General features: G+C 42.1%; 1 protein-coding gene across 1 annotated transcript in view; it reads right to left on the bottom strand.

Moving 5' to 3' along the window:
- F9 (coagulation factor IX) overlaps positions 1-14,725 on the bottom strand; it is a 48,770-nt gene extending 34,045 nt beyond the window's left edge. The window contains exons 1-4 of the mRNA XM_069074164.1: positions 14,388-14,725; positions 6,851-7,014; positions 5,881-5,905; positions 135-248 (exon numbers count right to left, since the gene is read on the bottom strand). Coding sequence (XP_068930265.1) covers positions 135-248; positions 5,881-5,905; positions 6,851-7,014; positions 14,388-14,454 — 370 coding nt within the window. The 5' untranslated portion in view covers positions 14,455-14,725. The remainder of the gene's footprint in view (positions 1-134; positions 249-5,880; positions 5,906-6,850; positions 7,015-14,387) is intronic.
- Positions 14,726-16,205: the final 1,480 nt, after the last annotated feature.

Genomic DNA, 16,205 nt, shown 5'->3' with positions numbered 1-16,205 from the left:
TGAAGCTTTAGAAAGCAGAAAGTAAACGTTGTGAAAAAAAATTAAATGTCCTGAGAATGAAAATGTTGTATTTGCCCATTTTGTGTGTTAAGCAGTTTTTCAACAGGAATCAATTCTGGACAGTATTGACTTACCTAATTCACAGTTCTTTCCTTCATATCCTCTTGGGCACCAGCACTCATAGGCATTGATTTCATCCTTGCACACACCTCCATTTAAGCAGGGATTGGACTCACACTGATCACCGTCTTTGAGATGGAAAAAATAACATACTGAATTAGCAGAGAAGCTGCCCACAGGACCACTTCTACTCCTCAGACTCCCAAGTACAGAGGGGAGAGGAACCTGTATTCAGCATCAAGATAGAACTGCTGATTTGTAATATAAGCTAGTTGTCCTTAGACATTAATGATCTCAATATTTTTGGAGCTTCTAGGAGAATTCCTTGAGGAATTAAGGGTAACCTAGGGTGAGAAAAGCACTGGATTTAGACTGTACATATCCTGAGGATGAGAGTACAATGTTAGAGGCAGGATACTTCAGTAACTAACACTTTCCCAAGGGTAGCCACCAGCTCTTCTTACAAGTTGTCTGGTTCACAAGGCTTTATTTACATTGTAAAGGACACAGAAAGGACTTGTATTTGAGCCCATGGAAAATCAAGACTTCATCTTCCATATACATGTATACATACCTAGACTTCCCTCTAGTGTTCTGAGTTTGAGTCCAGTACTGCTTCTTTTATACAATGTTGCTTGTCTTGCTTTCATTTACATACAGTACCTTTACCTAGACTTTCAAGTATTAGCTAGGTAACTTAAGACTTAGGGTCTTGCCTTTAATATAGAGATGTAGGTAGTGGGAAATTTAAGGAAAAATGAAGGTGATAGAAGAAGGGAAATGGCAAGGAATATGGTTTACTAGAGCTTTTTTCATATTCTTCCACTAAAGTGCTCTTCTCATGCCTCATCCTAGCATGGAGGTGTTTAGTCCTGAGTCCTTGAAGACTATGCTAGGGGAACACAATTTCTGACATCTGCTACTAGTCTAGGAAGTCTTTGGATTATATATGTCTATCTAACAAGGAACCACCCTGGCTAGGGGCAGAGCAATTCATCAGTTTAGGGGTAACTACCTACTCTTCCAATCTTCAAAATTATGAATCCTTACCCTTTCTCCCATTCCTTTCAGTCGCAGAATATGTATTCCCAATATTAGTCAGGCTAACCCCTTTACTTATACCCTCAATCTCATTCCCTTCTACTTTCTCTAGGATACTTCTCTAACACCAATCCCTCCTTTATATGTATTAAATCTTTCCCTTTTCACTGGCACTTTCCTGTTGACCTATAAACATGTAGTCCTAAATAAAAATCTTTCTCTGGTCCTTCTATTTCATCCAGCTACTGTCCCATCTCTTTCTTCCTATTTACTGCTAAATGTCTATACTCATTGCCCTCAACTCATCAAATCATCACAGAGTGGCTGCTACCTTCACCATCATTCTTATTTCTCTCCTTATGGTCACTAATGATCTAATAGTTAAATCTTGTGGTCTTTGTTTGGTTCCATCTTCCTTGATTTCTCTTCAGCATTTCGCATTGTTAACCATTCTTCTCATTAACTACTCTCTCTTCCCTTGGTCTCTGAGCCATCTAACCCTCCTGGTTCTCCATTTGCTTCTCCAATTAATTTTTTTGGTAGCCTTCCTTTGCTCTTTTTTTCTATCTCAACTCCATAAAATAGATGATCCTCAAAGGTTTACCATCAGTTCACATTTCTTTCCACAGTCTCTACTTTGGCAATCTCATCTGCTCCCATGGTATTACCTACCACCCCTTAGTTGGGAATTTCCAAACTGGTCTGTAGCCCTGCCCTTTCTTCTGCACTCCAAACCCAAACTTCCAAATGCCTACAGCCTTCTTCATGATGTCTCAGCAACATATCAAACTCTTTATGTCTCAAACTAAGCTCACTATCTTTCCTTCTAAATCCACTCTTCATTCTGACTGTATTATTTTTGCGTCTAGCACCCCTATATGTGTAGTCTCCCATGGTCAAAACCTTGGGTTATCTTTGAGTCTTCCTTCACCATCATTTTTGTATAGTCAATTATTGGGTGCTATAGATACCCTCTTCCTAATGCTGTCCCCCTATTACATACCCTCATCATGATCTGCCTGTACTATTGTCACTCTTTTACAGATCATAGTTTTACTTCTGGAAAGAACCTTAGAGGACATCTTGTCCAATCTTCTCATTTAACAGATGAGGAAACTGATTTAGATCTAGAGCTGGAAAGGACCTGAGAATTCATCTCATCTAACCACTTCGTCAGGGATATGACTTTTCACCCATGGGATCATAGGAAGGGACTTCAGACACCATTCAGTCTAACCTTGTCATTTTACTTATGAGACCCCTGAGGCATAGACAGTTGAAGTGATTTGCCCAGGGTCTTCTCCATTTAATCTCCCTTTTATATCACTGCCAGAATAATTATTCTTTTGCATTGATTTGTTCATGTTACTCTGTTGAAAAATCTTCAACGGCTCCCTATTTTCTGCTAAGGAAAGTTTAAACTTGTGCTTGGCATTCAAGAACTTCTCTAGTCTGACACCACCCTGCCTTTCCTACCCTACTTCATGTTGCTTCCCCCCCTTTACCCTGTGCTCTTAACCCACACTTTACATTTTGACCCTGTATCTTTTTTCCCATGACTCTCGATGCTATGCTGGTTGTATTGCTGTTGCCAAGTGGCCTTCCCTGCTACAAATGCTTGCCCCATCTCTGTGGACCCAATGCAGGAAAACTACTCACCCCAATTGTGTGACCACATTCCCAGCATGTTTGTCCAAATACTCTAATTTCTTTCTGTAGCATGAGGGCAACAACAAAAGGTGGCAGCTCTGGTTTATGTTCTCGGCAATGTTGGGCACTTATTTCCAAACAAACTCTGCTAGTACTTTCCATTATGGGCTGACTCCTCTGAATTATTGAGGATGTTGCAGTGAAGCTCCTGGGCCTCGGGCCAGCTATGCAGCCAACTCGTTGGCTGAAACAGGGCCTGGTAGCCAGTGGCATGTCATCTTGCCTCCAGTCTGTCCTTAGGGGCTTGTTGGGGTTTGCTGGGGGGTTAGGTGGGGCTAAAGGTTAAGAGGGGTCAAAGAAGACAGGCTGGTAGCTCATGCCAAGTGAGACATTCATCTTGAGAGCTGCCAACTTGGTCTTTATTGGAAAACTCTGTTTGGATAAATAGTCAGAGTCAGAGATGGGCAGAGCTCTAAGGGACCTTGGAGCTCAGCTTGCCCAGTCACCTCATTTTACAGAGAAGGAAAGTGAGCTGCCCATGGGGATGGGGGAAGAGGGACTAGACTTGTGTTTACACTAAGGGAATTCCCAGGGAGGAAACTCCCTTTCCAACCTATCCTGAAACTTAGTCTTGGCCAATTGGCTGGGGGCACTGAGAGATTCGGTAGCCAGTATATTTCAGAGGTGGTCGTTGGATACAGTTCTTCCTGGCTCTGAGTACATCTCTATCCACTATACTATGTTGCCTCTGTAATAGGGACTGAACCTATGTTTTCATTAGCTTAGGGAACTCCTAGTGTGAAATATCCCTCCAGGAATGAAGATAAGAAACTGTCACTTAAAGTCTTTGAGGCAGTTACTGGTGGCATTGATAGGTTGGTCATAGAATCTGTATGTGAGAAAGAAAGAATCTGAACACAAGTTGCCAAGCCCTTTGTATGCATTATCTCCTTTGATTGGTCTGCACAACTTTGGGAGAGATTGTTCCTGAGGAAGATGGGGGCAGGGCATGTAGTGAGTAGAATGCTAATCTTGGAGGTGACTACATCTGAGTTTCAATTTAATCTCTGGCACTTAGTACTTGTGTGACCATGGACAAGTCACTTTATCTTCTCTGATCCTCAGCTTCTTCATCAGTCAGATGGAGATAATGCCTATAGTGCCTACCTCACAGGGTTGTGGTAAAGTACCAATGAAATGTGTTTAGGTGTACTAGGCAAGCTACACTATGAAAATGTCAACTAGTGTTAAGTTCTAGTCCCATTTTACAGAAGATCAAACTGAGGCTAAAAAAGGTTCAGTGACTTCCCCAAGATCACACAGCTGGTAAGTGTCTGAGGCAGAACTCAAGGTCCCTGCCTGCCAAGGGTAGTGTAAGATTATACTGCTAATTCACTGGTAGCTGAAGTGGAGCTAGAACCCAGGCCTGTCATCTTGTTATTGGTGACTCTACTGCTCCATGAAGTGATAAGGAAACTGAAGCATAGAGCCTTTAAGTATCCAGCTCAAAGTCCCACAATTCCCAGGTGTGTTCCTAAGGAGGGGGCCTTGGAGGTTTTGCTTTTGAGTGAGGGCCAAAGAAAAGGACCATACCCAAATAAGAGTAAAAGACCATACCCAAATAGGAGTAATGACAATAGTAATAATAGCTATTGAAATGGAAAGCACGACCTAAACTATACAACTTCATTTGCCTGGAAGGTTTGTGCTATATTTTATCTCCATTGACAGATTAAGTGATTTGCTCAAGTCATACAACTAATAAGTATCAGAGGCAACTTTTGAACTCAAGTCTTGGCGACTCCTAGGTCTAACTCCCTTTTCTTGATTCCAGCTAGCTGCTGGGCCTGTTTATAAGACATCTGACCTGCTTCTCCAATGAAAACTTCCAAACATTCAGAATCAAGCCCCTCCCCCTCTCCTGCATTTTCTCTGACTGCCTCCCAGGCCCTGGAATGCTCTCCCTCTTCAATTCAGCCTCCTGGCTTCCTTTAAGTCTCAGCAAAAGTCCCACCTTCTTGTGCCTTTCCAGTATTTTCTATTTATCTTATCTTTAGTTTCTTTGTACATAGGTTACATATTCTTTCTCCCCTTAGATCATTTGATCCTTTGATCTTGAGTTACTGGAGGTTGGGGACTGCCTTTAGCATTTCTTTGTATGCTCAGGGCTTAGCACATGGACTGGCCATAGTTAGTCCTTTTTCAGTCCTGTCCAACACTTTGTGACCCCATCTGGGGTTTTCTTGCCAAAGATCTTGGAGTGGTTTGCCATTTCCTTCTCCAGCTCATTTTACAGTTGAGTAAACTTAGGCAAACAGGGTGAAATGACTTGCCCAGGGTCACACAGCTAATAAGTATCTGAGGCCAGATTGGAACTCAGGTCTTCCTGACTCCAGGACCAGCACTCTTTACTGAGGCATCTAGCTGCCCACATAGTAAGCATTTAATAAAAGCTTATTGATTGATTGTAGTGCTGGCAAATGGGACAAGGGATTATAACATATAGCTTGTGATGTCCATCTCCTCCCTTGTTCCCTTCTCTTCAACCAGGTGCCCATGAGAGGAGGTGGCAAGGTTGGAGTTAAAAAAGCATGGACCTTGGGGCGGCTAGGTGGTGCAGCAAATAGAGCACTGGCCCTGGAGTCAGGAGGACCTGAGTTTAAACTCGGCCCCAGACGCTTGACACACTTTCTAGCCGTGTAACTTTGGGCAAGTCACTTAACCCCAGTTGCCCTCCAAAAAGCAAAAAAAACAAAAAGCATAGAACTTCAAAGTGCTTGGTGTGATATCTAGCTTCCTTGCCCTCTAGCTGTGTGACCCCACCTCTCTGAGTTCAGCTTCCTCATCTGTAAAAGGGAGTAATGATATATGCACTCCTGACCAAGAGCAAATGAGCTAGCCCTGTCTCAGTTCTCAGAAGACCTCCAACAGAAGTAAGATCTCCCAGCAGGGCCTCACCATTGAAACCTGGGTCATAGCATGAATGAGGCTGATGGTTCAACAACCCTTTTTACGGGAACCATTTATATATGTCACATTTGTTTACAGTCAGATGAAATTGATACTTACCCACATACTGCTTCCAAAATTCAGTCTATGAAGAAAAAAGAAAGCAAGAGAAGAAAATGAATGGTGATGCTGCTTATCTCTTCATATATTTAAAACAACTTTTATTGATGCCTCTGGTTTGGAAATTGTTTTCATTTCTGATATATTCCTTAAATGGAATGGATCCCTCCCTTGTAATAAAGAAAATCATCTAAGCAAAATGATTGCTGATAACAGTGACCATGTCTGATAATATATGCAATTCTAACCTCAGAATTGGAGGAGAGGAAGATAAACTGGAGCCAGATTATACCAGATCTGGAGAACAGATTCTTAAATTTACACCCTGGAAATCATCAAACACTACAAATCAGGGCTTGATTTGTTGATTTTATTTTAGGCTTAAGAAAATGATGGAGAAAATGTTTCTAATGAGATTAAATGTAAAAGTGTTCTGAGCATACATTTTTTTTTCAGAGATCTGGTTGTTAAATATTTACCAGCATACCCCTAGTGAAGTAGATTTCACTGTCTGCTCTTTAAAATCATGAATGATAACTTAAAAAATTGTTTAAAATATAATCATCTGTCTTATATCCTAAGAAGTCAACCACATTCAAAATCCATCATATTCTATCATTGACATTGCCCAGGTATGTGACTATTAAACTGTTCTCTTACCCTTCACTTGTACAGATTTGTGTTTTCATTAACAGGGGCACTCCTTTCTCCAACAGAGATTAGAACCCATTCCCTTAAGTTGTTTTTGTGAGTCGTTGTGATCCTACGTTTCCTCTCCAATCTTTCATTTGTGGGTCAACCATACAGCACAGAGTCTTTTTCTCTCTCCATACCTGCTTCTTCTGAAGCCTTTGTACTTTGCAGGGACCCGCCAGGGCTCGAATTCTACTGGCAGAGCCTTTTAGAACCTTGGAACAACTATACACCATAACGAAGAATGGGAATAGGATGCTAGTGGGGAAATACTTACTGTCTTTTCTGTGTTTTCAAAAACTTCTCGGGCCTCTTCAAAACTACATTTTTCTTCTCTGCACTCTCTTTCAAGGTTTCCTCGAACAAATTCTTCCAGTTTACCTGAATTATACCTCTTTGGTCGACTAAGAATTTTGGAGGCATTTTCGTGGTCAAGAAAAACTGAAAGTGAAGTCAATAAACATACTATAGGCATAAGGTCAAAAAAGACAGGTCCAAAGAATGACTTTATTTTCAGTCCAGATGAGCCCCAAGGTAATTTGCCACCAGATCCCAGGATGAAGGCCTTCCCATGGGAAGCTTATAGACATATTTTTGGAAATTTATTATTTTTTTTTTGCAGTCAGTCACTGTGCCAACATTGAGCATACAAAGAAAGGCAAAGGATGATACTTTCCTTCAAGGACCTTATGACCTAACAGGGGAGACAATGCACAAACAACTGTCTACACACATTCAGGCTATATACAAGATAAATAGGAAATACTCAACAGAGGGAAGACATTAGAATTAAGGGGGATTGGGAAAGATTTCTTATAGAAAGTGGGATTTTAGCTGAGACTTGAAGGAAGTCCAGAGACAGAGATGAGGAGAGAGAACATTCCAGACCTATCCAGTGAAAATCCGACATCTAAAGATGGAGTGTATTGTTTAAGCATCAGCAAGGAGGCCAATGTCACAGAAAGAAGTGTATATGAGGGATAGAAGGTGTCAGAAAACTAGAAAGTTAAGGGGGAGGGCCAGGTTCCAAAGGGCTTTGAATGCCAAAGAGATTTTTTTACATTTGATCCTAGAGGTGATAGGGAACCACTGGAGTTTTGGGGGGGGGCAACATGGTCAGACCTGGGATTTCAGAAGACCACTTTGTCCTTTCAGAAAGCAGTAGCCCAAATGGTTTGGCCACACAGTCCTGAAATGACAGGTGCTCCGTGGAGTTTTAGCTGCAGATCAGCCCCATGTCACCCCTGCCAATGCCTCCAGGTTTCAGGAACTATCAATATTTTGATGACTTTGAAGGTTTGAGATCCCTTTAGTCTTAGTTAAGTAACCTCTGAGACTTGGACAGATGTTGAGACATTGTGCTATTGCTGCACACTCCGACTGTGATCCTCTTAGTAAATGGAATGCATGAGCTGATGGGGCAGAAACCATTCATGATCTACTGATCAATCCTCTGGGGATGGGCCTCAGTGAGAGTAAATCAGGCTTCTTCCCAATTCATCCTTCATGCAGTTACCCAACTGATATTTCATTAACACAAGTCTGACCATGCCACTTCCACACTCAGCAAATATCAGTAGCTCCCTATTGCTGCTAGGATAAAATAAAAATTCCCCTGATTAACATTTAAAACCTTTCATAGTCTGGCTCCAACCCATCTTTCCAAAACCTTACTCCAGAATCTTATTCCTGTTCACATGATGTTTGATCTAGCCAAGTTGGATTACTTGTTCCTCATCAACTACGTCCCATCTCCCTCCTCCCTGCCTTTGCACAGGCTATATCTTTGCCTGGAGTGATCTCCCTTCTCATTTCTACCTCTTGTAATCTTTTCTCCCACAATCACTTTGTTTTATTTCACATTATTATGTAATAGCTTATGTGTGAATGTCTTGATTTCTCCCTAGGAGAATGTAAGCTTCCTGAGGACAGAGATTGTTTTCTTTTTCTCTTTGTCCTTTAGTACATTGCAAGGTGCCTGGTACATAGTAGGTGCTTAATGAATGCTTATGGAATTGACTTGCTCTCCAGATGAAAGACATATGGTTCACTGGTATCCCTGAGATCATACTAGAAGCATTTTCAGGTTGGCACACCCAAGCATTCTCTGCTTATTCTCTGCTTTGAGAAGCCAGTTCAGCTCCCCCAACACATCCCAGTGAAGTATCCAGGGAGGATATAGGTAATTTAAAATACATGTAATTAATATTTTGAAATCTAAAAGATGCCTGGAGGTGAGGCCCTAGTTCTTCACAAAGAATAAAACACCTTAAAAGGCTAGAGGCCCAGCAGGTGGACTTTCCAAGGCATTTTGGGGATTCCTTATATGAACTCTAACTGTTGCCACAATCAAGAAGTGGGGCAGTTGATCTGTGGAGGAGGAAGGAAGTTGCCTCTTATAATAGCCCAAAGGAGGGTACCAGTATCTCTCCCATCCAAGGCTGCTTGTAGGGAAATGAAAGCAGGGAGAGCCTATGCCTCTGGCCTCATTTTAGTCTGACTTGTTCCACTGTGGGGAATGTAGGAGAATGTGAGTGCCAGATGATGCCTCATTGGGGCAGGCACGGAAGCTCTCTAGTTTCATTCCCTGAGTGGCTTTCCTGGACAATCTCTGTTGGTGTTTCTATATGCTTGCTGTATGCCTCTCTGGGGAAAAGATGGTATTGTTGTACATTGGGATACAAGATATTTGAGGTCTTAGGCACAAAATCCACCAAAGGGCTGGGTAATAAAAACTGTGTATAATAATCACAGCAACAGCTTCATCATTGACATCACCAGCATCCATTCCTATTCTTTTGGGTAGGCCAATGTCAGGGGTTGTGGGATACTGACTGCTGATTGTGGTAATTAGGCTTATACTCTATTGATTTCAACACTCCAATTTGATTCGGCAGTATTTAAATCTAACATCCACAGAAATATGGGTTTAATCAATCATTCATAGAAAGGAAGGTATCATAGAATAATATAATGCTATAGTTGGCAGGTATTTCAAAGATCACCTAATCTTAAGTACCACCTTGAGTATGAATTGCATCGACAAAATCCTCAGCAACTGGTCCATTCTTAAAGCCCTCCAGTGACAGGGAACTCTCTAACTCACAATCTTTTTGTTGTGTTTCACTCTTTGTGACCCCCTTTGGGGTTTTCTTAGCAAAGATACTGAAATGCTTTGCCATTTTCCTTCTTCTGCTCATTTTACAGATGAGAAAACTGAGGCCAGCAGGGTAAAGTGACTTGCCCAGGGTCACACAGCTAGGAAGTATCTGAGGCTGGATCTGAATTCTCAAAGTCAATTCTTCCTGATTCCAGACCTGGCGCTCTATTCACTGTGCCACCCAACTGTCCTATCTCAAGAATATTCGTTCCATTTTTAACAACTCTCTAAGGTATTTCATTGATATACTGGACCAAAATCCACTTCCCTAGAATTTCCACCCCTTTCCCCTACTTCTGCCTCTAGGGTAATAATCCCTTCATTAAGAAATATAATTGTAAGACAGTCCCCAGCTCTTTGATTACAATTATCATGATTCTTGGGGCAGCAAGGTATCCCCACAGTGGATAGAGCACCAGGCCTGGAGTCAGGAAGCCCTGAGTTCAAATCTGGCCTCAGACAGTTACTAGCTGTGTCACCTTGAGCAAGTCACTGTACCCTATTTGCCCCAGTTTCTTCATCTGTAAAATGAGCTGGAGGAGGAAATGGCAAACCCCTCCAGGATCTTTGCCAAGAAAACCTCACATGGGATCACAAAGAATCAGACACCACTGAAAAATGACTAAACAACCATGACTCTTAGTTTATTTTTCTCCAGACTAAACACTCCCAGTTTTACTGATTCCCGTTGTCTCTTCTTCCTCCCTACTCATTTTGTTAATCCCTGGAAATCACCATTTAAGTGAAACTTTGCCTCTAAGATTGCCTACTAAATATGATGCCCTTTCCTCAGCTCTCCTATTCTTGACCTCTCTACAACTTTTTATACTGTTGGCCACTTCAGTCTTCCTGTTGTCCCTTAGATTTTATGACACCATTTTCCTCTTCTGGTTCTTCTCCTATTTGTCTGTCCATTCCTTCTGAACCTCCCTTTCTAGATTATCAACCACATCCCATCTCCCATTGTCCTTGTCCCCAAGACTGTGTGCTGGGTTCCCTCCACCTTCATCATTTCTTCTTCTCCTTCTTCTTCTTTTCCTCCTCCTCCTCCTTCTTCTTCTCCTCCTCCTTCTTCTTCTCCTTCTTCTTCTTCTTCATCTTTTTCTCCTCCTCCTCTTCTTCTTCCTTCTCCTTATTCTTCTTTCTTCTTCTTCCTCCTCCTCCTCTTTTTCTCCTCTACCCTCCGCCCCCATTATCTCCCATTAGCTCAGTAATCTTTTCTACTGAAAGTGACTTCCAAAGTTCCATATCCAGCCCTAATTTCTCTCCTCATCACTTATCTGTCATCACCAGCTGACTGCTAGACATTTTCACCTATGGGCATCCCACACTCAGCCCTACTAAAATGTAACTCATCATTTCTCCCTTTAAACCTGCCCCTTCTCCAAACATCACCATTTATCTTGAGGGTACCACAGTCCTCTCAGTAATCATCCTCAAGCCTTGACTCTCTCCTATCCATTTCCAATTAGTTGCAAAGTCTTCTCAGTTCTCCCTTCACAACATCTTTCTCATTCATCCTCTTCTATCCAGCTTAGATTTGGTTCTCTTCACTTTTGCTCCAGAATAATGCAATAGCCTTCTATCTGGGCTTCCATTTTCATCCCTTCTTTTTGCCAATCCATCCTCCGTATAGCTACTAAAATCATCTTTATATGCCACAAATCTGAATATGCTGCTCCCCTGATCAAACATCTTTGGTGGCTCCCTCCTGTCTCTAGGGTAAAATACAAATTCCTCAGCCCAATATGTAAAGCCTTCCATGGAGAGTCCAGCCTATTGTTTCAGATTTCCCATTTCTCCCTTTCTTGAATTCTCTGTTCCAGCCTCACTTGCTAACTTTCACTAAGTTGGCATTTTAATCTCCACCTCCAAACTAAACCCCATATAAAAATAAGAGGATGAAAAATGAGCACTCATTAGGTAAGTCTATTATCCCCAACCTTCATGTCTTGGCATTGACAAGCCCTGAAGCCTGGAAGGCATTCACTCCTCATCTCCACTTCTTAAGATCTGTAGCTTCCTTCAGTCCTCCACTCAGCTTCCTCCTCCTACAGGAAGCCTTCCCTGATTCCCACTGTTGTTAGTACTCTTTCTCTTCTCAAACTATCCTGAACTTACTAATATGTAACTAGGTAGTATCCCTTGGTAGTATATAAGCCTCTTGAAGGCAGGGACTGGTTTTCATCTTGTCTTTTTATCTCTAGTGGCTGGTGGAAAAGAGTGATGGATTAGAATCAGAAAACCTGGGCTAGATTCCTGGCTCCCTTACCTTCTATGTGTGGTAGTAATGTTATTCAAGTCACTTCCCCTCTCTAGGCCTCAGTTTCCACATCTATAAAATGAGGGGTTTGAACCAGATGACCCATAAAGTTCCCTCTAGTATTAAGTTGCTGAAATGAAATAGTTGTTTAATAATTGCTTTTTGAATGAAATGGACTCTGAGTGAGAGAAGTGAAGGCTTCTCAGACTGTACTCTAAAATCTAGTAAGGCTTTTTGTGGGAAACAGGCCCAAGTTCCCCTTCACCGGACATCACATGATTTACATGGACTCAAAACTCAGAGCGGTAGGGAGTCACCCCTCTCCTCAGTGCCAACTCAGCACAAGATATGCCAAATAAGGACAGAAGTGCTTTCTCAAATGTATATTGGGTGATCTATTGTTTCCTTGTTCTGGTACTTGAGGTAGATTGCCGACCTTCGATTGTGCACCTGACTTCCAGCCAATGGAAGAAAAGGGTCAGGAGGGGGGTGGGGGAGAATTTCACATTAGGGTTTTATAACTTAATCATTTTCTTTTGTAAATTGCTTCTCCTCTCTGACCATTTATCAGGAGGGTGGACCTTTCTCGAGATCACAAATAAACCATTATTTTCTGCTTCTTATCTTGAGAAATCTCTGAGTATTATTTGGGTAAGGATCTCTGTTGCACACAGTTTTGGGGTGCATGCAACTCCAAGCTGCTAACCCTTTCCACGTTGAATAATATGGCCTCTATTCTCTCCTTATGGCCTCGATCAACCTCCCCTGGACATACTCTAGCTTGTCAATATCCTGGTGAAAATATGCTCCAACTCCTAAGCAAGTTCTCAGTTTTGCTTCCCTCCCCTAGAGATCTCTATTGAGTACAAAGAGTCTGAAAATATCAACTCCAAGAGCTTAGAGACACATAAAAGCCCTTCCTTTCTAGCTGTGACAGTAGCAATAGGGTTTGCTGATAAATCCCAGTGTTCTAATGAAAAGTTAAATGGCCACACTGCAACCTGCAAACTTCAAATGAAAAACATAGATCCTTAAAATAGTAGCAGGCAATTAGACCTTGCGGAGCTGTTCACCTTTCAAGTATCTTGGATAACTTTGAAAGGTGGAGAGGTTTGTCTGGAAACCGTAGACAGTGAATTGGCATGATGTCTCTGGCTTCACTTGGCTGTTTGGAAAGGACAGTGTAGGAGAAATACCATGGCCTAGTGCTAGATAGCTTGCAGGACTTGTAGTCAGCAAGAACTGGGTTCTAATCCTGCTTCTGACTCTTACCGTAAGCAAATCTTTCTACCTCTAACCCTTGGTTTCCTCATTAATAATTTTCATTTCGATTCAGCATGCATTTTCCAAACGATCTACAATGTACCAGGTGCTATGCCAGGCACTGGGGATACAAAGACAAAAAACACAATGGTTTCTGCCCTCAGGAAACTTATAGTCTAATGGGGGAAAACAGATTGTATTCAGATAAGTAAAGTAAAATAAATCCATAGTAGGGGATGGGGCAAGGATTAGAGAAGGAAGTGGCAAACTACTTCACTATCTTCGCCAAAAAACAAACAAACCCCCAAAATGAACCCAAATGGGGTCATGAAAAGCCAGACACACTGCAAAACGACCGAACAACAAAACCCCTTTCTATTCTATACCAGATGATAGGTAATCCATTTTATTGTAAGCTCCTTGAAGGCAGGGGCTGTCTTTTGCCTCTTTTTGTATCCCTAGCTAGTGCCTAGCACAGTGCCTAACACAGCAGGTGATTAGTACTTGTTTACTGAATTGAATTATTGAAGGTAAAAGGCATCTCGTTTCCAAGGCCCAAGCCTAACCAAAGGAGAGAGTCTGCATGGGCCAAGTGGAAAGAATATTGGACCTAAAGTCTGGAGTCGTAAGGCTAATCTCAGAATGCTGGAATATTTGACCTGGAAGGAGCCTTAGCAATCAATTAGTCTAACCCCCTTATTCGACAAAGGTAGAAACCGAGGCTCAGAGAGGGAATGGAAGTTACCTAAGGCCATATAAGAAGGCAGTGACAAAGCTAGGACTTGACCCCAAGAATTCTGACTTCTAATCCAATAGTCTGACCTTCCACTCCCTGGGCCTCTGTTTCTAGCTCTGTCACTTAAGATAATTTGGTTAGATAATTTTAAGATCTACTCTAGCTTAAGCAATTTATGAAACTTGTAGCATCTAAGAGAATCATGGAATTTTCTGGATGATCAGATTTGATATAAAGGAATGAATACCAGAACCCTGTCAAGAGAAGTTAGAAACTACCAAGCCATGTGTGACCTCACATTGGCTGACTCGGGCATCCTGACCAAATAGCAGGAAGGACCCCTAGCTGTTCATTGATATCTGTGGCCAAAAGAAATCAAACAAGACACTAACCTGTGCCTTCAGCACCAAAAAGAAATCCCAAACAGCAAATGATCAGGAGAAGCGGTAAGTCAGTCATGTTCAGACAGGAGTACACAACTTCTGCTTGTTGATTGTGCAAGAAGGGAAGCTGAAAGATGGTTCCAAAGTGCAGATGAAGATGTATTTGCTTCTGGTAAATAGTTAAAACTGCTGGACCCTGGGATTTGGCCTCTAGCCTGTTAGGGTGGAGGGGGAAGGATGACCAGTGGACATCTTGGACTCACCAACTTTGCTGCTACTCTGGGGAACACCAAGGGAATGTGGGGGTTGTAGAGCTGAGGAGGAAGCATCATGGATTATGAGCCTCTGTGTTCTTACAGGCTTCCCCTCCGAACCCTCCCACAGCCTGAAGCCAGCTTCTTGCTAATCATTGGGCCAGAGAAATGATCCGGAAGCCACATTGCAGTGTCTGTGATTTCACCTTTAGTGGCTCTTTCTTTGGGCTCACTTCCTCTTCTTGTAAAGGCTCTCACATTTGACATGATTTCCTGTGTCAAGTCCTTTTTTTTCTTTAAACAGTATTTTATTTTTTTCCCTAATGACATATAAGAAAATGTTTAGCATTCATTTTTACAAGACTTTGAGTTCTGAATTTTTCTCCCTACCTCTCTCCCCTCCACTCCCCTCTTCTGAAAATGGTAAACAGTTTGGTATAGTTTATACATCTGCTGTCATGTAAAACATTTCCATATTCGTCACAGTTGTGGAAGAAGAAACACATCAAAAGGAAAAAAAAACACAAGAAAGAATAGAGTAAGTGAAAAAAATCAAGTACTTTATCGAGTGCTTTCCTATCCATTATCTGCCTCCATCTCATCACTCTCTTGTGAGGTGAGTTAGGTTGCCCACATGTTAGTTTATCCAACCACCTCCCTTTACTTAAGGGGGAGCGAAGGCTAGAAACAGCAAAAGACTTGCTCAATATCACACAGCTAGTCAGTGGCAGAGCCAGGTTTCTGGACTCCCAGCCAAATGTGCTAGTCTGTTATATCCAAAGCCTTCCAGAGATGACTAACCCCATCTGACAGATGAGGAGACTAAGGCTCAGGGAAAGTCAAACAGCTGGTCAATATCACTCTGATGGGGCAATGCGATGAAAACCTCAGTTCCCCTGCTTCCCATCCCTACAACTTTCTTTACAATCTAAACATATGACCTTAGAAAGTTCCTTCTAACTTTAAATGACTATGACAAAGTATAAATTTGGACTCTGAGGACCTGGGTTCAGATCCCACTTTGACTCTACCTGTGTGACCTTGGTCAAATCATTTCAACTCTGGGCTTCAATTTCTTTCTCTGTCAGATGTGGGTATTGGATTAGAAGACTTTTAAGATATCTTCTTTCAACTTCTAAATCGGGAATCCTGTGAGAGTCAATGAGTGATTAGGTGCTTTAGTGGATCAATGGTCTCCTTAGTGGGGGTAACAGCTTCAAGGGATGCTGAGCTCTCTGGACTATAGTGACCAGATCCAGGGCTCCTTCAGTAGCAGCCATGCTGGGGGAGGGCAGGACATTCTGGGGTCCCATACCTAATCCACATTGATTCAGGGCTGTATTTGCTCACCGATTAAGGCTGGGCCAACTGAGCTGTTTCTCAAGGACACTGAGATATATCCCATGTTCCCCTGCCTCCAAGTCAAGCAGAAGAGTTTGCTGATAAAGGCCAATGCACCTGAAGAGATGGAAGAGTGAATAGAGGGTGCCAACACAAACAGCACAAATAAGATATGACTTTAATTTGTTTAATAGCACTTTGAAATCGACAATGTTTTCTGACCTCCTCTGGA

This window comes from Petaurus breviceps, unplaced genomic scaffold (genome assembly GCF_028583685.1).
Source record: "Petaurus breviceps papuanus isolate PSGF00001 unplaced genomic scaffold, PetGlider_PUasm1.0 90881, whole genome shotgun sequence".
NCBI lineage: Eukaryota > Metazoa > Chordata > Mammalia > Diprotodontia > Petauridae > Petaurus > Petaurus breviceps.
Note: the sequence above shows the minus strand (reverse complement) of the source record. Positions and strands in the feature narration are given on the sequence as shown.